We start from the raw sequence: 25,959 nt of genomic DNA on the forward strand, positions 1-25,959 counted from the left end.
CCAGCCTAGGCAACAGAGCGAGACTCTGTCTCAAATTTAAAAAAAAAAAAAAAATCACCTGTCTCCATAACAGGGACAAAAAAATAAAAATAAAATAGGCTGAGGCAGTGGCTCATGCCTGAAATCCTAGCACTTTGGGAGGCCAAGGCAGGCTGATTGCTTGAGCTCAGGGTTCAAGACTAGCCTGGGCAACATGGCAAAACCCAGTCTCTACAAAAAAATACAAAAATTAGCTGGGCGTGGTGGTGAACGCTTATAGTCCCAGTTATTCAGGAGGCTAAGGTAGGAGAATGGCTTGAGCCCGGGAGGTCCAGGGTGCAGTGAGCCAAGATCACGACACTGCACTCCAGCCTGGGCGACAGAGTGAGAGCCTGTCTCAAATAAATAAATAAATAAATTTAATTTAATATAAAAATTAATTTTAAAAAATCACCTATGCTCGCTTCAGCAGCACATATCTAAAATTAGAATACAGAAAAGGTTAGCATGGCCCCTGTGCAAAGATGACGTGCAAATTCGTGAAATATTCCCTATTTTTTGTTTTGTTTTTCAAGATGGAGGCTCGCTCTGTCACCCAAGCTGGAGTGCAGTGGCATGATCTAGGCTCACTGCAATCTCTGCCTCCTGGGCTCAAGGGATTCTCCTGCCTCAGCCTCCCGAGTAGCTGGGACCGTAGGCGCCTGCCCCCACACCCGGCTAATTTTTGTATTTTTAGTAGAGACAGGGTTAGTAGAGCCACCATACCCAGGCGAAAATGAGAATTGCTGTGAGTCTGTTCTCTCACCATATTGGTCAGGCTGGTCTCAAACTCCTGATCTCAGGGGGTCTGCCTGCCTCGGCCTCCCAAAGTGCTGAGATTACAGGCGTGAACCACCACACCCGGCCAACATTTCCCATATTTTTTTATTTGATTTTTTTTTTTAATCACCTGTATTGCCACCACTCAAAGATAAATGATCACTTAAAAAATCTGGAAGCCAGTCTCAGTATTATTCTTATTTAATTCAGGGAAAGAGACACAAATAGGTCCCAATAATCTCCCAAAGATTTTTTTTCTCAAGAATAGATCATTTACTCCCATAAACCAGAGATTCCCGAATGCTTTTTTGTCTAAGCACATACTTAAAATATTTGCTCTGTACCTCTTCTCCCAAGAACAGAGTCTAAGCAGAATTGATATGGAAATATCTTAATCCAGCTATTAGTCCAGAGATGGCTCACCTATCCCAGCAAAAATTTTATTAATCTGATTCTGAGACAGAGGAAAAATGAATGATTTCACCAGGATGTAGCAGTAAATGGGATCTAAAGAATAAAGGAAAGAATTAAAGGGATGCTCTTATACTTTCCCCATCCAGAAGGAAGTAGAGGAAATGACCTGGCACTTCTTAATCTGTTTTGAGAACTATGGTTCTACTGAAAGGTAAGCTCTGTTATAACCTTCAAACTGCCCTCAAATGCACCAAACATAAGCCAAGAATGAGAAAATGAGCGCCCACTGGTCTGCATCTGAACCAAGTACAGAGGCCAGAGGGTCTCCCAATGACCACTGCTCAAAAACCATCTGGGTAAAGAAAGGATCCATTGTCAGGACTCTTGTACACACTGACATCCTGCTTTCCTAGGTGTACATGTATGCAACCCCACAGAACACCAGAAAAGTATTCTGTAAATATGCAATGAAGAAAACTTAAAAAGAGACTGGATGGAATATGTTTTCTTCCTAATAATAGAGATTGGCAGTTTGACTCTCACTGATGTAACAGATATTTTAATGGGCAACAATTACCTAGTGAAACAAGGAAGTGAGTACTATATTCCCCCATGTCACGCTGAGTGTGTATAGAATGTTATAAGCAGGTCCCCATTCTGTGAAGCAGCTATCCTTCTGGGCACGCAACTGAAAGATGGGAAGAAACACAAGGCGGGGACTGGTTGCTCTGGAACTGGGTGGCATTGAGATGCTGAGTATTTTGAGCATGATGAAGGCAGGAAAGTAAAGATTAAACTCCAAGATTTCAGAGAGCAAATTATCTCTAATGAGCAAGGAATACCCATATTCCTAGGTCTCAGGACCCAGCATAGAAACCATTCCAACCCAGTGACTCTGAACTGAATTTACAAGTGAAATAAAATACCTTTCAGTAAGTAGGGTTCAAGAATAACAGCTGGGGCTGGGCGTGGTGACTCATGCCTGTAATCCCAACGCTTTGTGAGACTGAGGCAGGTGGATCACTTGAGGTCAGGATTTCAAGACCAGCCTGGCCAACATGGTGAAACCCTGACTCCACTAAAAATACAAAAATTAGCCAGGCCTGGTGGCGGGTGCCTATAATCCCAGTTACTCAGGAGGCCAAGGCAGGAGAATTGCTTGAACCTGGGAGGTGGAGGTTGCAGTGAGTCGAGATCGTGCCATTGCACCCCAGCCTGGGTGACAGAGGGAGACTCCGTCTCAAAAAAAAAAAAAAAATAACAGCTGAGCTAGTGACAAACTACACTGGGATTAGGGTCTAAAGAACTGGGATAGAGCTCAAGCCTCTAACCAGAGAGTATTTCCTTATCTGTAAAGTAGGAATAATAACACTGCCTTGACCACCTACCAGGGTAGTGTGAGACTAAAAGGAGAGAGAATAAGAAAAGTTTTAGAGCACACTAGAAACCAGGAAGTTCTACATACATGTGAGGTACTATTTTATGAAAAGAAAATAATTTTTTTTTTTTTTGAGACAGAGTCTTGCTCTGTCGCCCAGGCAGTGGCGCAATCTCGGCTCACTGCAACCTCCACCTCCTGGGTTCAAGCGATTCTCCTGCCTCAGCCTCCTGAGTAGCTGAGACTAAAGGCACATGCCACCATGCCTGGCTAATTTTTTGTATTTTTAGTAGAAAAGCGGTTTCACTGTGTTAGCCAGGATGGTCTCAATCTCCTGACCTCGTGATCCGCCCGCCTCAACCTCCCAAAGTGTTGGGATTACAGGCCTAAGACACCGCACCTGGCCGAAAATAAGAATTTCTGTGAGTCTGTTCTCTCATCTGTGGAAAAAAAGTTCAGATGATCTCTAAGACCCTGTAACATTGTAGGTTTCCATATAAACTGAATGTTATTCTGAGTCAAAGTAATTGTAAGAGAGGTTCTATAGTCATTATTCTAGATACTGACAATGGCCACCAAAGAGATGTGTTTGAGAGGGCACGGTTCCTGATTTAGGTGTTTTTTTCTGAAAATAAAAAAAGAGTCAGAGGAAGGTGGGTGTGGTGGCTCACACCTGTGCTGGGATCAGCACTTTGGGAGGCCGAGGCAGACAGAGCACTTGAGGCCAGGAGTTCAAGACCAGCCTGGCCAACATAGTGAAACCCCGTCTCTACTAAAAATACAAAAAAATTAGCTGGGCGTGGTAGCATGCGCCTGTAATCCCAGCTACCTGGAAGACTGAAGTAGAAGAATTGCCTGAACCCAGGAGGCAGAGGTTACAGAGAGCGGAGATTGAGCCACCACACTCCAGCCTTCTTGACAGAGCAAGATTCTGTTTCCAAAAAAAAAAAAAAAATGGGGTCAGGAGTTGAAGAGTAAATGCAATTTTTTTTAATCCCAAGTGACAGGAGGCAGTAAATGCAATTTAATGTCTGCCTGAAGACATGAAGAATACCTTAGCTTTCTTTTCCTTTCTACTGTGTAATCAGATAAAGTACAAAAGACACTATTGTATTTCATCATCAAGCAATCACATACATTTAACTGGAAAGCATAGAGAATCCTTGCACTCAATCACAAAAACTTGTAGTCTAGTTATGAAGACAAAAGCACAAGCAAAACAGAAGTGATACCAAAAAATGCACAATATAATGAATACTACATTACACTGTTAGGTTGGGAGTGTCGGAATTTCTTGAAAATACATTTGAGTAATTAACTAGTCCATGAAAATCACCTTATTCCAAATTCTTGCAATGAGATCTTAACGGTGTCTAGAAAGATGAGGCATTACTGTCTGCTTGTCTACACAGTTAAGAGCCAATATGTAAAACATAAAGCTCATGAGGCTGGGTGCAGTGGCTCACGTCTGTAATCCCAGCACTTTGGGAGGCTGAGGCGGGTGGATCACGAAGTCAGGAGATCAACACCATCCTGGCTAACACAGAGAAACCCCGTCTCTACTAAAAATACAAAAAAAAAAATTAGCCGGGCGTGGTGGTGGGCGCCTGTAGTCCCTGCTACTGGGGAGGCTGAGGCAGGAGAATGGCGTGAATCCGGGAGGTGGAGCTTGGAGTGAGCCAAAATTGCGCCACTGCACTCCAGCCTGGGCGACAGACCGAGACTCCGTCTCAAAAAAATAAATAAATTAATAAAATAAAATAAAAATAAATAAAAAATAAAGCTCATGAGCAATCTAAATAGCTGTCACTAAGTTCAAGTACTAAAGCGCGGTATTCCGGCCTAAACTCTATGGCATTCCCTGGCTTCCTGACCCCACGACAGAAAAGATGCAGTAAGTTGGAAGTGTTATAGAAGATGTTACCAAGAAAAGAGCACAATGGTCACTTCTTACCAAAATAACAGAGGAAAAAAGAAGCTGTATAAAGCAGTACCACACAGCTGGATATTTTGGAAGACACTTTTTCACAGTACAAGAACTGTTATTCATAATCATGGCTTTAAATCAACAGAAAAACTACTACATATTTATCTAACGGGCCAGCCGCGATGGCTCACGCCTGTAATCCCAGCACTTTGGGAGCCCGAGGCAGGCGGATCGCCTGAGCTCAGGAGCTCAACACCTGCCTGGGTAACACGGTGAAACCCCACCTCTATTAAAAGTACAAAAAGCCGGGCGTGGCGGCAGGGGCCTGTAATCCCAGCTACTCGAGAGGCTGAAGCAGGAGAATCTCTTGAACCCAGGAGGCGGAGGTTGCAGTGAGCTGAGATTGCACCACTGCACTCCAGCCTGGGTGACAGAGTGAGACTCTGGCTCAAAAAAAAAAAAAGAAAAAATCTAGCAAGTATTATTCTTTTTTCTTTTGAGACAGAGTCTCACTCTGTTGCCCAGGTTGGAGTGCAGCGGCATGATTACAGCTCACTGCACACTTGACCTCCTGAGGTTAGGTGATCCTCCCATCTCAGCCTCCAGAGTAGCTGGGGTAACAGATGCACACCACCACGCCTGACTAATTTTTGTATTTAAAAATTTTTTTTTAATTTTTTTTTTTTATTTTTTTGAGATGGAGTCTCACTCTGTCACCCAGGCTGGAGTGCAATGGTGCAATCTCGGCTCACTGCAAGCTCTACCCCCCTGGTTCACGCCATACTCCTGCCTCAGCCTCGAGAGTAGCTGGGACTACAGGCGCCTACCACCACGCCCGGCTAATTTTTTTGTATTTTTAGTAGAGGCAGGGTTTCACCATGTTAGCCAGGATGGTCTTGAGCTCCTGACCTTGTAATCCGCCTGTCTCGGCCTCCCAAAGTGCTGAGATTACAGGCGTGAGCCACCGCACCCGGCCTAATTTTTCTATTATTGCACCTCTAGCTACAATAATTTTTGTATTTTTAGTAGAGATGGGGTTTTGCCATATTGCCCAAGCTGGTCTTGAACTTCTCAGCTCAAGCAATCCTCCCACCTTGGCCTCCCAAATTGCTGGATTATAGGTGTGAGCCACCGCACCCTGCTGGCCATTTTTTTTTTTAACCCCAACTCATGACTGAATGGCTGCTAGCTCTCCTCCTCCTCACCTTGTTATTTTCCCTTCCAATCACTCTTGTTTGAACCCTTGATGCTTCTTCTCTTATCAAATGCTTTCAAGGAGAGGAAGTGACAGCATCAAAGTGCCACACCACAGCATTCTGACCTTGACCTTGGCCAATGTAAATCTTACAAACAGCCTTGCTTCTTAGTTTTACAAGTGCCTCCAGGTATCGAGAATAATTCAATCACCAAAAATAATAGGACAAATATATACTCTGTCATTAAATGTTGGTGTTTCCCCCCGCCAAGATACATTATACGTGAAACATCTACTTATTTTCTCACTAATATGACATTATACTTAATGTCCAGTGTACCCATTTTTTTCAGGATAGAAAACTTTCAGAGCTTCTCTCCATTTCCCCTCTCCTTCATCAATTAGCTAAATATCTTTTTGCTCGAAAATCAGTGCATGTCTCTTGATTTTATAAACAAATTATCGATTAACTTTTTAGCTCAGTTGTTCTTGACCAATTTTCTGTCCTAGCAAATCTGAGGGGACAAATGTATTTCTTTCTACCTATATTCATGGCTCACTAATGAAAATAAACGGTAAGAGAGGCATATATAAGTTTGAAAAAACTCCAGGGCAGCTTCTGGTACAAGGAGGGCTTCCTCTGATGGAAAATTGCCACTTTATTTATTTATTTTTATTGAGATGCAGTCTCGCTCTGGGGCCCAGGCTGGAGTGTAGTGGAGTGTTCTCAGCCCACTGCAACCTCTGCCTTCTGGGCTCAAGCAATATTCTTTTTTTTTTTGAGACGGAGTCTCGCTCTGTCGCCCAGGCTGGAGTGCAGTGGCGCAATCTCGGCTCACTGCAAGCTCCGCCTCCTGGGTTCACGCCATTCTCCTGCCTCAGCCTCTCCGAGTAGCTGGGACTACAGGCACCCGCCACCACGCCCGGCTAATTTTTTTTGTATTTTTAGTAGAGACGGGGTTTCACCGTGGTATCCATCTCCTGACCTCGTGATCCGCCCGCCTCGGCCTCCCAAAGTGCCGGGATCATAGGCGTGAGCCACCGCGCCCGGCCTGGGCTCAAGCAATTTTCATACCTTAGCCTCCCAAGTAGCTAGGACTACAGGCGCCCACTGCTACGCCTGGCTAATTTTTGTATTTTTAGTAGAGACAGGGTTTCGCCATGTTGGCCAGTCTGGTCTCGAACTCCTGACCTCAAGTGATCCACCTGCCTCGTCCTCCCAAAGTGCTGGGATTACAGGTGTGAGCCACCATGCCCGGCCCGAGAATTGCCACTTTAACAACCAAATTTCTGAAAGATTAATCTGTAGGCGTTAAAGACACAAAAGTTGAAGAAACGAGAAGACATAGCAAACTACTCCAGTATGTGTTTTTTTACCCATGAAAGATGTATTAATAATCATTATGATGGTGGCTCACACCTGTGATCCCAGCACTTTGGGAGGCTGAGGCCGGCGGATCATGAGGTCAGGAGATCGAGCTCATCCTGGCTAGCACTGTAAAACTCCGTCTCTACTAAAAACACAAAAAATTAGCCAGGCGTGGTGGTTGAGTGCCTGTAGTCCCAGGTGCTTGGGGAGGTTGAAGCAGAAGAATGGCATGAACCCGGGAGGCAGAGCTTACAGTGAGCCAAGATCGCGCCACTGCACTCCAGCCTGGGCAACAGAGACAGACTCCATCTCAAAAAAAAAAAAAAAAAATCATTATGAAAGGGGAAAAAAAGAGCCACTGTCTCAAACTTTATATCCTAAGAATCTCTCAGAAGTCCCCTACCCAATCTAAAATGTCCACAGCAGCAAACTGTGAGTTTGAGCTCACAGTAATAACACTGAGTTACACAGTGGCTGGAAGAATTTTTTAATAAAGATTTTAATAGCTATTTTCTGAACTGTCCAAAATAATGAACTATTTGCTCTAACTCTGAGGTGCTCTGTGCTAAGCTAGTATCTTGGGCCAAAGAGACATGATGGAAACAGAAAAACAGGCATCTTTCAGAATGACCATGATACAGATGCTGCTCTCCTGAGAGAGGGACTGGAGTAAACAACCTGAGGGCCTGGAGTACTAGAATCTGGAGGCAGCAGCAGGAGCTAAGAATCTTGTAGGGGAAAAGTCACTCAAACGCTCATTTCCTACTGGGCAGGGTGGAGCTTGCTGTCAGCTTTTTCTCCAATACTTGCACAAATCGTTGGGTAGTGTTCCAAGATGAGCAGTTTTTTACTTCATTAAGCAGCTGCGAGTAACAAAGGGAACTCTAAACCATAAAGAATTTTATGCGGCTGGGCACGGTGGCTCACGCTTGTAATCCCAGCACTTTGGGAGGCTGAGGCGGGCGGATCACGAGGTCAGGAGATCGAGACCACGGTGAAACCCCGTCTCTACTAAAAATACAAAAAAAAAAATTAGCCGGGCGTGGTGGCGGGCGCCTGTAGTCCCAGCTACTCGGAGAGGCTAAGACAGGAGAATGGCGTGAACCCGGGAGGCGGAGCTTGCAGTGAGCCAAGATCGCGCCACTGCACTCCAGCCTGGGTGACAGAGCGAGACTCCGTCTCAAAAAAAAAAAAAAAAAAAAAAAAAAGAATTTTATGGATGTGGATCTCCTCTAACACAAGTTGTGGGCTCCTCTAATGCTTTGGCTAAAAAAGGAGGAAGGGAATCTCAATAGTAACTGCAAAAGTTAGGACTCTGACCTAACTTTAACAACAGACATATGGAGAATGAATGTGTTCCAAGCAGACTTACTGCTTGTATCTTAAGGAATAACAGAGACCACAAACACATTACAGGGTATTCCAGGCATAACACATATTCAAACTTAATACAATACTGAGTGGCAAGGGTGGACCAGAGCAGTTGACTTCTGAAACATGAAAAATAAAAGTAGCGATAAGAATAGTGGGAGAGAGGTCGGGCACGGTGGCTCAAGCCTGTAATCCCAGCACTTTGGGAGGCCGAGGCAGGCGGATCACAAGGTCAGGAGATCGAGACCATCTTGGCTAACACGGTGAAACCCCATCTCTACTAAAAATACAAAAAATTAGCCAGGAGTGGTGGCAGGCGCCTGTAGTCCCAGCTAGTTGGGAGGCTGAGGCAGAAGAATGGAGTGAGCCCAGGAGGCGCGGTTTGCAGTGAGCCGAGATCACGCCACTGCACTCCAGCCTAGGTGACAAGAGTGAGAGTCCGTCTCAAAAAAAAAAAAAGAAAAAAGAGGAATAGTGGGAGAGAAAATTATTTCAAGGTTTTTCTGTATTGTCTAGGCATTTAAAGAAAGAAAACAGAAAACAAAATGAAAAAGCAAATTATTTCATAGACCCCCACTGATTTTTTGTTAATTTGAGAGAAATTATAGTTCGTCCATTAAAAATAAACAAAGAATAAACTTTTGGCCAGGCGCAGGGCTCACGCCTCTAATCCCAGCACTTTGGGAAGCCGACGCGGGCAGATCACGAGGTCAGGAGAATGAGAACATCTTGGCTAACATGGTGAAACCCCCACTCTACTGAAAATACAAAAAATTAGCTGAGTGTGGTGACATGCGCCTGCAGTCCCAGCTACTTGGGAGGTTGAGACAGGAAAATTGCTTGAACCCAGGAGGCAGAGGTTGCAGTGAGCTGAGATCGCACCACTGCACTCCAGCCTGGCGATAGAGTGAGACTCTGTCTGAAAAAAAAAAAAAAAAGGAAAAAAAAAGAGGCCAGGCGCGGTGGCTCACACCTATAATCCCAGCACTTTGGGAGGCCAAGGGGGCAGGTCACCTGAGGTCAGGAGTTTGAGACCAGCCCGGACAACATGGTGAAACCCCATCTCTACTAAAAATAAAAACTTAGCCGGGTGTGGTGGCACACGCCTGCAGTCCCAGCTACTCAGGAGGCTGAGGCAGGAGAATCTCTTAAACCTGGGAGGCAGAGGTTGCAGTGAGCTGAGATTGCGCCACTGCACTGTAGCCTGGGTGACAGAGTAAGACTAAGTCTCAAGAAAAAAAAAAAAAGAAATTATCACTACAGTTGATCAGAAGGCAATCATTGCAATATGCACATGCAGAGCACTGGTAAATACCATTCAGCTGCTAATTACATTTCATTATATTAAATAAACATTTTTTACTTTACTGTTAACAAATATTTTCCTAGCCTGCAGGGTAAGAAATTACACTGAAAGGTGATATCCGGCTTCTCTCCAAGGAATTACTAAGGGGAAGAAAATAAATCAAATGAAAGGCTGGGTGCAATGGCTCATGCCTGTAATCTCAGCAGTTTGGGAAGCCAAGGCGGGTGGATCATCTGAGGTCGGAAGTTTGAGACCAGCCTGGCGAACGTGGCGAAACCCTGTCTCCACTAAAAATACAAAAATCAGCCGGGCACTGTGGTGCATGCTTGTAGTTCCAGCTACTCGGGAGGCTGAGGCAGGAGAATCGCTTGAACCCGAGAGGCAGAGGTTGCAGTGAGCCAAGATCGTGCCGCTGCACTCTGGCCTGGGCGATAGAGTGAGACTCCATCTCAAAAAAATAAAATAAAATAAATAAATCAAATGAGAAACATGTAGAAGTGTTTCAAATATCTTTCCCCTCATCCCTGCCTTCCATTAAGGTTCTGGATCTTTTAAGGCCTGCCATTGTTGGTAGGTAATTTGGGAAAGTGACCTTGGTCTAGACAATGAAGAGTTGGATTTTCCTCCTTTGAAGTTAACACCATCACTCTGAGGGATGTTGAATCAATCTTCCCAAAGTTTCTTTTCTCACTAAAGTATTTCCCATTAAACTACGACATTCTTGATAGAATTTATTTTCTAACATGAAAGTGAGATTAAAAAGATGACTCAAAAAGAAAAAAGAGAGTCCGGGCACGGTGGCTCACACCTGTAATCCCAGCACTTTGGGAGGCTGAGGCAGGTGGATCACGAGGTCAGGAGATCGAGACCACCCTGGCTAACACGGTGAAACCCCATCTCTACTAAAAATAAAAAAAAAAATTGGCCGGGCCTGGTGGCGGGTGCCTGTAATTCCAGCTAGTCGGGAGGCTGAGGCAGAAGAATGGCGTGAACCCGGGAGGCGGAAGTTGCAGTGAGCCAAGATCACGTCACTGCACTCCAACCTGGCAACAGAGCGAAACTCCATCTCCCCCCCAAAAAAAGAAAAAATATGACTACTGACTGTACCACTTCTGCAATAAGGCTGAAAAAAAAAAAGCTGGCCGGGCGCGGTGGCTCAAGCCTGTAATTCCAGCACTTTGGGAGGCCAAGGCAGGCGGATCACGAGGTCAGGAGATCGAGACCATCCTGGCTAACACGGTGAAACCCCGTCTCTACTAAAAATACAAAAAATTAGCCGGGCGTGGTGGCAGGCGCCTGTAGTCCCAGCTACTGGGGAGGCTGAGGCAGGAGAATGGCGTGAACCCGGGAGGTGGAGCTTGCAGTGAGCCAAGATCGCGCCAGTGCACTCTAGCCTGGGGGACAGAGAAAGACTCCGTCTCAAAAAAAAAAAAAAAAAAAAAAAAGCTACAGAATAGCTATGCATGTCCTGCAGAGGGACCCACTAGGTAACTAGCAGTACAATGAACATGACATTCAATAGCTTTCATTACATCATTTTCTTTTTTTTTTTTTTTTTTTTGAGACAGAGTCTTGCTTTGTCACCCAGGCTGGAGTGCAGTGGGGCGATCCCGGCTCACTGCAACCTCTGCCTCCTGGGTTCAAGCAATTCTCCTGCTTCAGCCTCCTGAGTAGCTGGGATTACAATTGTGCGCCACCATGCCTGGCTAATTTTTGTATTTTTAGTAGAGACAAGGTTTCACCATGTTGGCCAGGCTGGTCTCGAACTCCTGACCGCAGGTGATCCACCCACCTAGGCCTCCCAAAGTGCTGGGATTACAGGAGCGAGACACAGTGCCTGGCCTTCCTTACACCATTTTCTTTCCCCAATAAATTCTTGTAGATCTTAGGCTGTAAGTCTCCGTTTAAGGAAATGAGGCCAACAGGAGCCACTAAAGCGAGGACCCTCAGCTATCTAATGGTCCCAGAAGCCGAGGCCCTCCACACCCACCTCATCGTCACTGTCAGATGTCTCCGAGTCTGACGAGGCTGCAGGCTGACTCACAGGTGGCTCCTTCTCCTCAGAGTCACTGCGCTTTCGCTTTGCCAGGGACAAGAGCTCCTAATGGGACAAAAATAGGCACATCAGTTTTGTTCAACAGAGAAAGAATATCCAAGAATAATAAAATGCCCACCCTCTCTAGATCTTTTTTATATTTTTGTGCTTTCAACTAAAGGACATTGTCACAGGGACTTCTATCAGCATGAACAGACTGCTAGGATTCCAAAGTGCTGAAGAAATGTTTACAAAATCTGCCCCACCTTTTTAATGGATAATGTATGTCTGAAGTTGGACAGGAACTGGAACCAAACTGGAGGCTATCCCCAAATTGTTCCTGATTCTACCCTAAACAACAGAAGCATTGATTCTCTGGGACTGGTAAAAATCACGTTTACAAAGGTAACCTAGTCACTGTTTTAACTGGTTTAGTACTTTATGGTAAAATTGGCATTTATGGGGCAGTTTTGAATAAGCTTACAAACTGTAATTTCTGAGGTCATTTTATATTTTGAATACTTAAACCAGAAAAAAAGCGTCCAGTGTTTAATCCAGTTTGTGACAACAAGCAGTAAGTGTGCTGGCCACTACACCAGAATCCTAATTTCACAAGCCCTATTCTCCCATTCACCACCTCTGCCTTGTCCTGGTCATTTAAGCGAGATGACAGTAAGAAGGATGTACCAGTAAGTAAGCCATGACTACAACCAAGATTTGCTCTGTCACATGGTTCCCTTCTCACTTGAAGTCTCCCCAACTCAGTCCAGTCACTCAAAAACGCAACAAAAGGTTACTTGCTCTGCTTTCTGCTAATACCAATACCAGTCCACAATTATACTGTACTCACTAGATGCCAGGTACTTTTCTTTTTTTCTTTTTTTTTTGAGACAGAGTCTCGCTGTGTCCCCCAGGCTGGAGTGCAGTGGTGCAACCTCGGCTCACTGCAAGCTCCGCCTCCCAGGTTCACGCCATTCTCCTGCCTCAGCCTCTCGAGTAGCTGTCAGGCGCCCACCACCACGCCCGGCTAATTTTTTTTTTTGTATTTTTAGTAGAGACGGGGTTTGACCATGTTAGCCAGGATGGTCTCGATCTCCTGACCTCGTGATCTGCCCGCCTCGGCCTCCCAAAGTGCTGGGATTACAGGTGTGAGCCCCCATGCCCAGCCCAATGCCAGGTACTTTTCTAAACATCTGATATTTAATCTTCACAACAACTGATATCATTACCATTTAAAGATAATGAAAGAAAAGAGATTTTTTTGTTGTTCTTGGTTTTTATTGTTTGTTTGTTAGTTTCAAGATGGAGTCTTGCTCTGTCGCCCAGGCTGGAGTGCAGTGGTGTGATCTCGGCTTACTGCAACCTCTGCCTCCCGTGTTCAAGCGATTCTCCTGAGTCAACCTCCCGAGTCAACCTCCTGAGTAGCTGGGACTACAGGGGCGTGCCACCACACCCGGGTAATTTTTTGTATTTTAGTAGAGACGGGGTTTCACCAAGTTGGCCAGGATGGTCTCAATCTCCTGACCTTGTGATCCGCCCGCCTCGACCTCCAAAAGTGCTGGGATTACAGGCGTGAGCCACCATGCCTGGTCTCTTGTTGTTGTTTTTGAAACCGACACTCACTCTGTTGCCCAGGCAGGCTAGAGTGCAGTGGCATGATCTCGGCTGACTGCAACCTCCACCTCCCAGATTCAAGCAATGCCCGTGCCTCAGCCTCCCAAGTAGATGGGACTACAGGAGAATGCCACCATGCCTGGCTAATTTTTTTTTTTTTTTTTTTTTTTTTTGAGATGAAGTGTTGCTCTGTCGCCCAGGCTGGAGTGCAGTGGCCTGATCTCGGCTCACTGCAAGCTCCGCCTCCTGGGTTCATACCATTCTCCTGCCTCAACCTCCCAAGTAGCTGGGACTACAGGTGCCCGCCGCCACGCCTGGTTAATTTTTTTTTTTTTTTTTTTTTTTGAGACGGAGTCTCGCTCTGTCACCCAGGCTGGAGTGCAGTGGCACGATCTCGGCTCACTGCAAGATCCGCCTCCTGGGTTCACACCATTCTCCTGCCTCAGCCTCCCGAGTAGCTGGGACTACCAGTGCCAGCCAAGCCCAGCTAATTTTTTTTTTTTTTAGTAGAGACGGGGTTTCACCATGTTAGCCAGGATGGTCTCAATCTCCTGACCTCGTGATCCACCTGCCTTGGCCTCCCAGAGTGCTGGGATTACAGGCGTGAGCCACTGCACCCAGCCATGCCTGGTTAATTTTTGTACTTTTAGTAGAAATGGGGTTTTGTCATGCTGCCCAGGCTGGTCCTGAACTACTGACCTCAAGTGATTCACTCGCCTTGGCCTCCCAAAGTGCTGGGATTACAGGTGTGAACCACCACACCAGGCCAAGAAACTAAGGAGTTTAAGTAACTTACCCAAGCTGTGTAACTCACCTAGTAACACAGCTGGTACATGATAGAGCCAGGATTCAAACCTCGGCAGACAGAATCCTAGCTCCTGAGTCATGGTTTACTAGTCTAAAACATTTTTCCCTTCTGCCAAAAGAGAGAAGATACAGCTAATAAACACTAGTAGTAATATTCCTTAATGATGATGGTGCTATACAATTATGGATCAAGTGCCAAGACAGACTGTAAAATAATAGATTGCTACAAAGTATCTGTTTTATTCTTCCAGTCTCTATTTTAGGAGTATATCCTCCCTCCTTGGCTAAAATGAGAAATGACCTTCTCAGATTAAACAGCTGACACTCTCTCTTGTTGATAAACACTCATAAAATGTTAACTCTTGTCATTTCACTAGAGAGAGTTAACATACCAACTTCCTGAAAGACTGAAATCATACTCTGCTTTTTCATACCAAAATGGTAACTCTATGGACCAAATGCAGATTATATCAACACTTGTGTGTTTATAGTCGTTTTAAAACCTGAGGTAAACTGGGTGCGGTGGTTTATACCTGTAATCTCAACACTTTGGGAGGCCAAGGTGGGAGGCTTGCTTGTAGAGACCCAGTCTCTATAAAACAAAATAAAACAAAACAAAAAACCCAAACTTGAGGTATAATTTATATATATTTTATCCTTTCTAATATAATTTTCTAATATACTAATACATATAGTTCTATGAGTTTGACAAATACTTTAAACCACGACCACAGTCAAGATCTTTATCATCTCTGATATAGAGAAGATCTAATCTCTTCTCTGACCCCTTCAGGTTCACAAATACACTAGTATTCCTGTTTTGATACCAATTGATTATAACAGAGATTTGGATTTGCTATTAATCAAAACACAGTAGACATCTGCTAAAAGTTACTGTAGGCAGTAGGCTACAGGCAGGAGAATTGCTTGAACCCGGGAGGCAGAGGTTGCAGTGAGCCGAGATTGCGCCACTGCACTCCAGCCTGGGTGACAGAGCGAGACTCCATCTCAAAAAAAAAAAAAAAAAGGGGGTTACTGTAACTAAAGTAAGACATTAGTACTGCTGGCCAGGCGCGGTGGCTCACGCCTGTAATCCCAGAACTTTGGGAGGCCGAGGCGGGCAGATCACGAGGTCAGGAGTTCGAGACCATCCTGGCCAACATAGTGAAATTCCTTCTCTACTAAAAATACAAAAAATTAGCCGGGCATGGTGACGTGCGCCTGTAATCCCAGCTACTCGGGAGGCTGAGGCAAGAGAACTGCTTCAATCCGGGAGGCGGAGGTTGCAGCAAGCAGAGATCGCATCACTGCACTCCAGCCCGGGTGACAGTGCAAGACTCCATCTCAAAAAAAAAAAAAAAAAAAGACACTAGTGCTGCCTTCCTGTTAAGGAGGTTCCACTCCATATCCCATCATCTACACTCTATAGTTCCATCATCCCTCAATTCTCTCATCTTTATACATCCCTTCTCCCACTCCCTGGCAACCAGAGACCTGTTTTCTGTCCCTATAGAACATCGTATAGATGGAATCATATAGTATCTTAGCCTTTTGAGTTTGGCTTCTTTCATTTGGCATAGTGCATTTGAGATTCATTCACATTACAGCATGTATCATTACTATAGTTTGTCTCTATTTTTGCTAAGTAGTATTCCACTGTATGAATGTATCACAGTTTGCTGAACTATTTACCAGCTGAAAAACATTTGTGCTAGGTGCAGTGGTTCACGCCTATAATCCCAGCACTTTGGGAAGCCAAGGTGGGAGGACCGCTTGAGCCCAGAAGTTTGAGACCAGCTTGGCAACATAGCATGACCTCGTCTTTACTTAAAAAACAAAACAAAAAAAGGCCGGGTGCGGTGGCTCACGCCTGTAATCCCAGCACTTTGGGAGGCCAAGGCAGGCGGATCACCTGAGGTCGGGAGTTCGAGACCAGCCTGACCAACATGGAGAAACCGCATCTCTACTAAAAATACAAAATTAGCTGGGCATGGTGGTGCATGCCTGTAATCCTAGCTACTCGGGAGGCTGAGGCAGGAGAATTGCTTGAACCCGGAAGGCAGAGGTTGCAGTGAACTGAGATAGCACCACTGCACTCCAGCCTGGGCAACAAGAGCAAAACTCCGTCAAAAAAAAAAAAAAAAAAAAAAAAGTGTGGTAGCAAACAACAACGACAACAACAATCAAACATCTGAGTTGTTACCATTTGGGGGTAATTGTATGTTCATGTACAGTCTTCTATGTAAACATTAGTTTTTACGTCACTTGAGTAAATACCTAGGACTGGGATTGCTGGGTTATATAGTAATATGTTTATGGTCTTTACCATTACCTTTTTTCCCATATTACTTTAATGTAAATTTATAAGCTTTAAAGACTTCTGGGCTGGGTGCAGTGGCTCACGTTTGTAATACCAGTACTTTGGGAGGCTGAGGCAGGTAGATCACTTGAGGTGTGCCTGGCCAACATGGTGAAACCCGATCTTTGCTAAAAATACAAAAATTAGCTGGGCATAGCGGTGCACGCCTGTAGTCCCAGCTACTCAGGAGGCTGAGGTGGGAGAATCACTTGAGTCTGGGAGGTGGGGGTTGCGGTGAGCAAAGATCATGCCACTGCACTCCAGCCTGGGCAACAGAGTGAGACTCTGTCTCAAAAAGGCAAAAAAGACTTCTGGTAAGTAATCTATTCTCTGACCCCTTCAGGTTCACAAATGCATTATTATGCCGGTTTTATATTTTTATTTATTTATTTATTTTGAGACGGACTCTCACTATGTCTCCCAGGCTGGAGTATAGTGGAGTGATCTTGGCTCACAGCAACCTCCGCCTCCCTGGTTCAAGTGATTCTCCTGCCTCAGCCTCCCAAGTAGCTGGGACTATAGGCGCACGCCACCACATCCAGCTAATATTTTTGTACTTTTAGTAGAGACAGGGTTTCACCATGTTGGCCAGGATGGTCTCGAACTCCTGATGATCTGCCCACCTCAGCCTCCCAAAGTGTTGGGATTACAGGCGTGAGCCACCGCAGCTGACCTTAGTATGCCTGTTTGTTTTTCTTTTTTTGTGAGACGGAGTTTCACTCTTGTTGCCCAAGCTGGAGTGCAATGGTGCGATCCCGGCTCACTGCAACCTCGGCCTCCCGGTTCAAGCGATTCTCCTGCCTCAGCCTCCCAAGTAGCTGAGATTACAGGTGTGCACCACAACACCTGGCTAATTTTTTGTATTTTTAGTAGAAGTGGGGTTTCACCATGTTAGCCAGGCTGGTCTTGAACTCCTGATCTCAGGTGATCTGCCGCCTCGGCCTCCCAAAGTGCTGGGATTACAGGTGTGAGCCACCATGCCCAGCCTAGTATGCCTGTTTTAATACCAATTCGTTATAACAGAGATTTGGATTTGCTATCAATCAAACCATAGTAGACATCTGTTAAAAGTTACTATAACTGAAGTATACTGCCTTCCTGTTAAGGAGGTTCCGCTATACATACTGAAAACCTAGGCCTGGCACAGTGGCTCACGCCTGTAATCCCAGCACTTTGGGAGGCTGAGACGGGCGGATCACGAGGTCAGGAGATTGAGACCATCCTGGCTAACACGGTGAAACCCTGTCTCTACCAAAAATACAAAAAATTAGCTGGGCGTGGTGGTGAGCACCAGTAGTCCCAGCTACTCGGGAGGCTGAGGCGGGAGAATGGCGTGAGCCCGGGAGGCGGAGCTTGCAGTGAGCCGAGATTGCGCCACTGCACTCCATCTAGACTGAGTGACAGAGCAAGACGCCATCTCAAAAAAAAAAAAAAAAAAAAAAAGAAAACCTAATAAACAGCTCTCCTTCATCAACGAACAACTGCATCTGATAAGTACAATCCCTCTTCTATTACATTAAATACCATATTAACAATAGTATGGCTGGGCACAGTGGCTCATGCCTGTAATCCCAGCATTTTGGGAGGCCGAGGTGGGAGGATCACAAGGTCAGGAGTTCAACACCATCCTGGCCAGCATGGTGAAGCCACATCTCTACTAAAAATACAAAAAAATCACCAGGCATGGTGGCGTGCACCTGTAGTCTAGCTACTCAGGAGGCTGAGGCAGGAGAATCACTTCAACCTGGCAGGCGAAGGTTGCAGTGGGTCAAGATCGTGCCACTGCACTCCAGCCTGCGCAAAAGAGTGAGACTGCATCTCAAAAAAAAAAAAAAAAAAAGTATGGGCCAGGGACACTGGCTCACAACTGTAGTCCTAGCACTTTGGGAGGCCGATGAGGGCTGAACGTTTGAGCCCAGGAGTTCGAGACCAGTCGAGGCAATGTGGTGAAACCCCATCTGTACGAAAAATACAAAAAGTCAGCCAGGTTGGTGGCACATGCCTATAGTCTCAGCTACTCAAGAGGCTGAGGCAGGAGAATTGTTTGAGTTTGGGTGGTTGAGAGTGCAGCGAACCACTTCACTCTAGAATGGGAAACAGAGCAAGACACTGCCTTAAAAAGAAAAACCCGGCCAGGAGTGGTGGTTCACGCCTGTAATCCCAGCACTTTGGGAGGCCAAGGCAGGTGGATCACGAGGTCAGCAGTTCGAGACCAGTCTGACCAACATGGTGAAACCCTGTCTCCACTAAAAATACAAAAAAAATAGCTGGGAGTGGTGGCGGGTGCCTGTAATCCCAGCTACTTGGGAGGCTGAGGCAGGAGAATTGCTTGAAACTGGAAGGCAGAGGTTGCAGTGCAGTGAGCTGAGATTGCACCACTGCACTCTAGCCTGGGCAACAAGAGCAAAACTCCCGTCTCAAAAAAAAAAAAAAAAAAAGAAAAGAAAAGAAAAAGAAAAAAGAAAAACGTGCCGGATGCAGTGGCTCACGACTGTAATCCCAGCACTTTGGGAGGCCGAGGCAGGCAGATCACGAGGTCAGGAGTTCAAGACCAGCCTGGCCAACATAGTGAAACCCTGTCTCTACTAAAAATACAAAAAAATTAGCTGGGCATGGTGGCAGGCACCTGTAATCCCAGCTACTTCGGAGTCTGAGGCAAGAAGAATCGCTTGAACCTAGGAGGTGGAGGTTGCAGTGAGCCGAGATCACACCACTGCACTCCAGCCCGGGCGACAGTACGAGACTCTGTCTCAATAAAAAAAAAAAAGAAAAAAGAAAAGAAAACCCACAATAGTATGGAGACAGCAAAGACTCTCTTAACAGTGTGAAAGATACAAAATGCACTTCCCACAACTTGAGGATTGTACAGGAAGTTACTGGGAAAACTCACAGCGAGATTACTTTTTAGTTCAGTCCTTTATATTCTTTTTGTTTGTTTGTTTGTTTGTTTTTGGAGACGAAATCTTGGTCTGTCGCCCAGACGAGAGTGCAGTGGTACGATCTTGGCTCACTGCAGCCTCCGCCTCCCAGGTTCAAGTGATTCTCCCACCTCAGCCTTCCAAGTAGCTGGGACTATAGGCATGCACTACCACGCCCAGCTAATATTTTGTATTATTAGTAGAGACAGGGTTTCATCATGTTGCCCAGGCTGGTCTTGAACCTCTGAGCTCAGGCAATCTACCTGCCTCACCCTCCCAAAGTGCTAGGATTACAGGTGTGAGCCACGATGCCCAGCCAGTCCTTTATATTCTATTGAGGGGTCATAATAGCTGAATAGACCAATATGCAACAAAAAAGTCTTCCCACCCCGTCTCTACTAAAAATACAAAAATTAGCTGGGGGTGGTGGTGTGCGCCTGTAGTCCCAGCTACTCGGGAGGCTAAGGCAGGAGAATCGCTTGAACCCGGGAGGCGGAGGCTGCAGTTAGCCTAGATTGTGCCACTGCACTCCAGCCTGGCGAGACTCCGTCTCAAAAAAAAAAAAAAAAAAGAAAAGTCTTTCCAACGCCACACACATAAAGAGACCATCAGATTAGAGACCATCAGTTAATCAGTTAGAGATGACCTATCTAACACTTGTAGTCAAAAAAAGTCAATCTGGCCAGGCATAGTGGCTCACACCTATAATCTCAGCACTTTGGGAGGCCAAAGTGGGAGGATTGTTTAAGGCCAGGAGTTCGAGACCAACTTGGGCAACACAGTAACACCACATCTCTACAAGAAATTTAAAAAAAATTAAGTCCATCTGAAACTGATCCATACACCAGAGGTAAATCCATCTGCAACTCTCTCCTACCAGCCAACTTCACTGTGCCACACTGGCTGAGACAACATTTCATGTGTCTGGTGAATATCTCTTACCACTGTCCCTGTATTTCAAGCCATCCAGTGAAAGCCTTCCCTATTTATCTCGACATTCCTCTAGGGGAATGGTGCAGGGGGTGCCAGCATGGTGTATCAAATGAAGGTTGAACTAAAGATCTACTTGAAATAATGCCAATGCCCAACCTACTTACTATAGGATGGCTGTGCAGAGATGCCGCATCTGGCTTCTACAGCAGTTTCATTAACATTGCTTAAAAGCCATATTTAACATTAAACTAGACTGCCAAAACTGAGACCATGAAACAAGGCAAGAAAGGAGAATAAAAGCCCATATGAATAAATCTCAACAGGTTTTATAGCTAATTAGCATGCTGAGATCATTCTCACTCATACCACCAATATAACTAATGTTGGCAACTACCAGCTAAGGCGACCAAATATCCTGGTTTTCCCAGGACTGCCATGGTTTTAGCACTAAAAGTCCTACATTCTGGGAAACTTCTCAGTTCCTGGCAAACTAGGATGGTTGGTCACCCTACTAACAGCAACCATTATGTAGCAAGCCCTGGGTAAACAGTAGTGAAGAAAAGATATGGCTGGGCGCAGTGGCTCATATCTGTAATTCCAGCTCTGTGGGAGGCTGAAGTGGGAAAATTGAGCCCAGGAGTTCAAGACCAGCCTCAGCAACATAAGGAGACCCCATCTGGACAAGAGGATTTTTTTAAAAATTAGGTGGGCCAGGCGTGGTGACTCACACCTGTAATCCCTGCACTTTGGGAGGCTGAGGCGGGCGGATCGGCTGAGGTCAGGAGTTCATGACTAGCCTAGCAAACATGGAAAACCCCGTCTCTACTAAAAATACAAAAATTAGCTGGGTGTGTTGGAGGGCGCCTGTAATCCCAGCTACTCAGGAGGCTGAGGCAGGAGAATCACTTGAACCCAGGAACTGGAAGTTGCAGTGAGCTGAGATCACACCACTGCACTCCAGCCTGGGTAACAGACTGAGACTCCGTCTCCAAAAAAAAAAATTAGCTGGACGTGGTGATGGGTGCCTGCAGTCCCAGCTGCTTGGAAGGCTGAGGTTGGAGGATCGCTTGAGTTCGGAAGTCGAGGCTGCAGAGAGCTAGGATCTAGCCACTGCACTCCAGGCTGGGCAATGGGCGAAACCCTGTGTCTTAAAAAATCAAAAAGAGGCCAGGCATGGTGGCTCATGCTTGTAATCCTAGCACTTTGGGAGGCTGAGGCAGGTGGATCACTTGAGGTCACGATTTCAAGACCAGGCCAGCCAATATGGTGAAACCCCATCTCGACTAAAAATACATAAATTAGGCTGGGCACAGTAGCTCACACCTGTAATCCCAGCACTTTGGGAGGCCAAGGCAGGCGGATCATGAGGTTAGGAGATCAAGACCATCCTGGCTAACACAGTGAAACCCTGTCTTTACTAAAAATACAAAAGATTAGTTGGGTGTGGTGGCACACGCCTGTAGTCCCAGCTATTTGGGAGGCTGAGACCGGAGAATCGCTTGAACCCGGGAGGTGGAGGTTGTAGTGAGCCGGAGGTTGCAGTGAGCCGAGATCGCAACCACTGCACTCCAGCCTAGGAGGCAGCAAGACTGTCTCAAAAAAAAAAAAAAAAAAAAATTAGCCAGACATGATGGCATGCACCTGTAATCCCAGCTACTCACGAAGCTGAGGCAGGAGAATTGCCTGAACCCAGGAGGTAGGGATGGCAGTGAGCTGATATCGTGCCACTGCATTCCAGCCTGGGCAACAGAGCAAGACTCTATCTCAAAAAAAAAAAAAAAAAAAAGAAAAAATAAATTAAATTAAAAACAAAGAAAAAATAAGGAAAAGATACATGGTCCTTGACCTCATGGAATTTAAAATCATGTATGGGAGACAGACAATGAACAAGAAACAATGAATTCCATTTAATCATAAGTGTTAAGAAGGAAGTGAATCAAATGAGTGCAGGGGCTATCTGCAGTAGGGTGGTTAGAGAGGCTTCTCTGAGGCACTGAGGCTGAGACTAGAAACTTCACGAGAGGAAAAGATGGTACAGTTTTCTGGACAGAGGCCTTCAGATGGAACAGCTAAGGCCCTGAAGCTGATAACAGCTTGGCTTAGTCAAAGAACTGAAAGAGAAACTGTGACTAAAGTTTAGCAGGCAAGCAGGAGAATGGAATGAGGTGGGTTAGTGTTAAAAAGAAACCAGATCTTTCTGAGCTTTATAAAACAGGGTGAGGAGCATGGAAGTTAGGCAGTGGGAAGCCATCAAATGGTTTGAAGCAGGGGAGTAACCCAATCCAGCAAGAGTTTTAAAAGAGCACTCCTGGAAAGAGACAGACAAAAGAGCACTACAACTGGTAGATGAACAGACTAGAGGGGCCTGGGTGGAAGTACAGAGAGGACTCAGAACCCACAGCAGTTGCATTAAACAAGTAGCTACAGGGACAGAGAGAAGTGGGAGGATCTATGAGATGACGAGGAAAAAACAGTAATTCACAGAGCTTTAAATACGAGAGGTTACTTCCTAGTGTCCCTTTCATAGCAAAACTGTTGGTTGATTTAAACAGTGAATATTGGCTGGGCGTGGTGGCTCACAGGTGGCTTACAGGTGGCCTGTAATCCCAGTACTTTGGGAGGCCAAGGTAGGAGGAAGGATCCCTTGAGCCCAGGAGTTTGAGACCAGTATGGGCAACATAGGGAGACCCTGTTTCTACAAAAAATTAAAAATCAATTTGCTGCGGCCGGGAGTGGTGGCTCATGCCTGTAATCCCAGCACTTTGGGAGGCCAAGATGGGCAGATTACTTGAGGTCAGGAGTTTGAGACCAGCCTGGCCAACGTGACGAAACCCTGTCTCTACTAAAAATACAAAAAGTAGGCAGATGTGGTGGCGCATGCTTGTAATCCTAGCTACACAGGAGGCTGAGGGAGAACTGGTTGGGCCCAGGAGGCAGAGAGGTTGCAGTGAGCTGAGATCACACCACTGCACTCCAGCCTGGGCGACAGAGCAAGACTCTGTCTCAAAATAAATAAATAAATTAGCTGGGCATGGTGGCACACACCTGTGATCCCAGCTACTCCAGAGGCAGAGGAGGGAGGATCACTTGAAGCCAGGAGGTCAAGGCTAGAGTGATCCATGATCACGTCACTGCACTTCAGCTTGGGTGACAGAGACCCTGTCTTCAAAAAAAAAAAAGGAGTGGGGGGCACGGTAGCTCACACCTGTAATCCCAGCACTTTGGGAGGCCAAGGTGGGCGGATCACAAGGTCAGGAGATCGAGACCATCCTGGCTAACACAGTGAAACCCCGTCTCTACTAAAAATACAAAAAAATTAGCCAGGCGTAGTGGCGGGCACCTGTAGTCCCAGCTATTCGGGAGGCTGAGGCAGGAGAATGGTGTGAACCCGGGAGGCAGAGCTTGCAATGAGCCGAGATCATACCACTGCACTCCCGCCTGGGCGACAGAGCGAGACTCCGTCTCAAAAAAAAAAAAAAAGGGGGGGGGGGATATGAGTATTGCAGTAGAGGGGTTGGAACAAGAACCCCCAAAGTGACAGTGTCCCTTATCTCTTCAAGTAATCTCAATGTAACCAAGTTAGAAAATGTCCCACCATGTAGCTTGGGTGACAGAGTGAGACCCCAGCTCTAAAAATAAAATTAAAAAAAAAAGAAGGCCAGGCATGGTGGCTCATGCCTGTAATCCCAGCACTTTGGGAGGCCAAGGCAGGCAGATCACCTGAGGTCAGGAGATCGAGACCAGCCTGGCCAGCATGGTGAAACCCTGTCTCTACTAAAAATACAAAAATTAGCCAGGTGTGGTGGTGGGCACCTGTAATCCCAGCTACTCAGGAAGCTGAGACAGGAGAATCACTTGAACCCGGGAGGCGGAGGTTGTAGTGAGCTGAGATTGCCCCACTACACTCCAGCCTGGGCAACAAAGAGCAAAACTCCATTTCAAAAAAAAATAAAGAAAACTTGACACCATGGGTATGCCAAGTAGCATTTGCTTATTCAACAAAAATTTATTAAGTGTCTACTCTGTCAGGCAAGCATCAGCATAATTATTATTACTGTTATTATTATTGGAGTCAGGGTCTCACTGTCACCCAGGCTGGAGTGCAGGTGCGTGATCATGGCTCTCTGTAGCCTCAACCTCCTAAGCTCAGGTGATCCTCCTATCTCAGCCTCCTGGGTAGCTGGGACTACAGGCACACACCACTACACCCTTATGTAGCTTTTATTTTGAATGAATAGCTGGGACCACAGGCACATGCCACCACACTCAGCTAATTTTTTAAAAATTTTGTAGACCAGGCATGGTGGCTCACGCCTGTAGTCCCAGCACTTTGGGAGGCCAAGGTGGGTGGATCACAAGGTCAGGAGTTCGAGACTAGCCTGGCCAACATGGTGAAACCCTATCTCTACTAAAAATACAAAAATTAGCTGGGTGTGGTGGTGGGCCCCTGTAATCCCAGCTGCTTGGCAGGCTGAGGCAGGAAAGTTGCTTGAACCTGGGAGGTAGAGGTTGCAGTGAGCCAAGATCACACCATTGTGCTCCAGCCTGGGCAACAGAGTGAGACTCTGCCTAAAAAAAAAAAAAAAGTACACACACACACATATATATATATATATGTAGAGGCTGGGCACAGTAGACTCACTCCTGTAATCCCAACACTTTGGGAGGCCAAGAGGGGGTGGATCACCTGAGGTCAGGAGTTCGAGACCAGCCTGGCCAACATGGAAAAACCCCATCTCTACTAAAAATACAAAAAAAATGGCCAGGCACAGTGGCTCACGCCTGTAATCCCAGCACTTCGGGAAGCCGAGGTGGGCGGATCATGATGTCTGGAGTTCGAGATCAGCCTGGCCAATATGGTGAAACCGTCTCTACCGAAAATACAAAAAATTAGCCAGGCGTGGTGGCGCATGCCTGTAGTCCCAGCTACTCGGGAGGCTGAGGCAGAAGAATCGCTTCAACCCAGGAGGCAGAGGTTGCACTGAGCCGAGATCGCGCCGCTGCACTCTACCCTGGGCGACAGAGCGAGACTCTATCTAAAAATAAATAAATAAATAAATAAAAAATAAAAACAAACAAACAAAAAAATTAGCTGGGCATGGTGGCATGTGCCTGTAATCCCAGCTACTCAGGAGGCTGAGGCACAAGAATTGCTTGAACCCAGGGCGGAGGTTGCAGTGAGCCAAGATGGTGTCACTGCACTCCAGCCTAGGCAACAGAGCGAGACTCCATCTCAAAAAAAATTTTTTTTTTTTTTTTGTAGAGACCAGGTTTCATCACCACATTGCCTAGGCTGGTCTCAAACTACTGAGCTCAAGCAATCCTCCCACCTCAGCCTCCCAAAGTGCTGGGATTACAGGCGTGAGCCATTGTGCCTGGCCCTCAAGTGTTATTTTCAACTACCTACTTGGTATCTCCACTTAGATATCTCATAGTCACTTCAAACTCTACATATCCCAGACTGAATGCAGGATCTTCACCTCTAAACCTGCTCCTCCAGCATTCCCCATCTCATGCCAGTGCCTGGCATCAATC

The 25,959-nt window shown here is 46.0% G+C and overlaps 2 protein-coding genes and 1 non-coding gene across 3 annotated transcripts in view; 2 read left to right on the forward strand and 1 right to left on the reverse strand.

The window, feature by feature from the left end:
- The window catches only part of RTF1 (RTF1 homolog, Paf1/RNA polymerase II complex component), a 71,065-nt gene that overhangs the window by 35,329 nt on the left and 9,777 nt on the right, over nucleotides 1-25,959 (reverse strand). The window contains exon 2 of the mRNA XM_003266753.4: nucleotides 11,749-11,859. Coding sequence (XP_003266801.1) covers nucleotides 11,749-11,859 — 111 coding nt within the window. The remainder of the gene's footprint in view (nucleotides 1-11,748; nucleotides 11,860-25,959) is intronic.
- Nucleotides 437-538, forward strand: LOC115835608. The gene has a single exon (XR_004030646.1). It is a non-coding gene; the product is annotated as a U6 spliceosomal RNA (small nuclear RNA).
- NDUFAF1 (NADH:ubiquinone oxidoreductase complex assembly factor 1) overlaps nucleotides 1,279-25,959 on the forward strand; it is a 66,881-nt gene continuing 42,200 nt past the window's right edge. The window contains exon 1 of the mRNA XM_030814276.1: nucleotides 1,279-1,423. The gene's annotated coding sequence lies outside the window, so the exon portion shown is untranslated. The remainder of the gene's footprint in view (nucleotides 1,424-25,959) is intronic.

This window comes from Nomascus leucogenys, chromosome 6 (genome assembly GCF_006542625.1).
Source record: "Nomascus leucogenys isolate Asia chromosome 6, Asia_NLE_v1, whole genome shotgun sequence".
In the NCBI taxonomy this organism is placed as follows: domain Eukaryota; kingdom Metazoa; phylum Chordata; class Mammalia; order Primates; family Hylobatidae; genus Nomascus; species Nomascus leucogenys.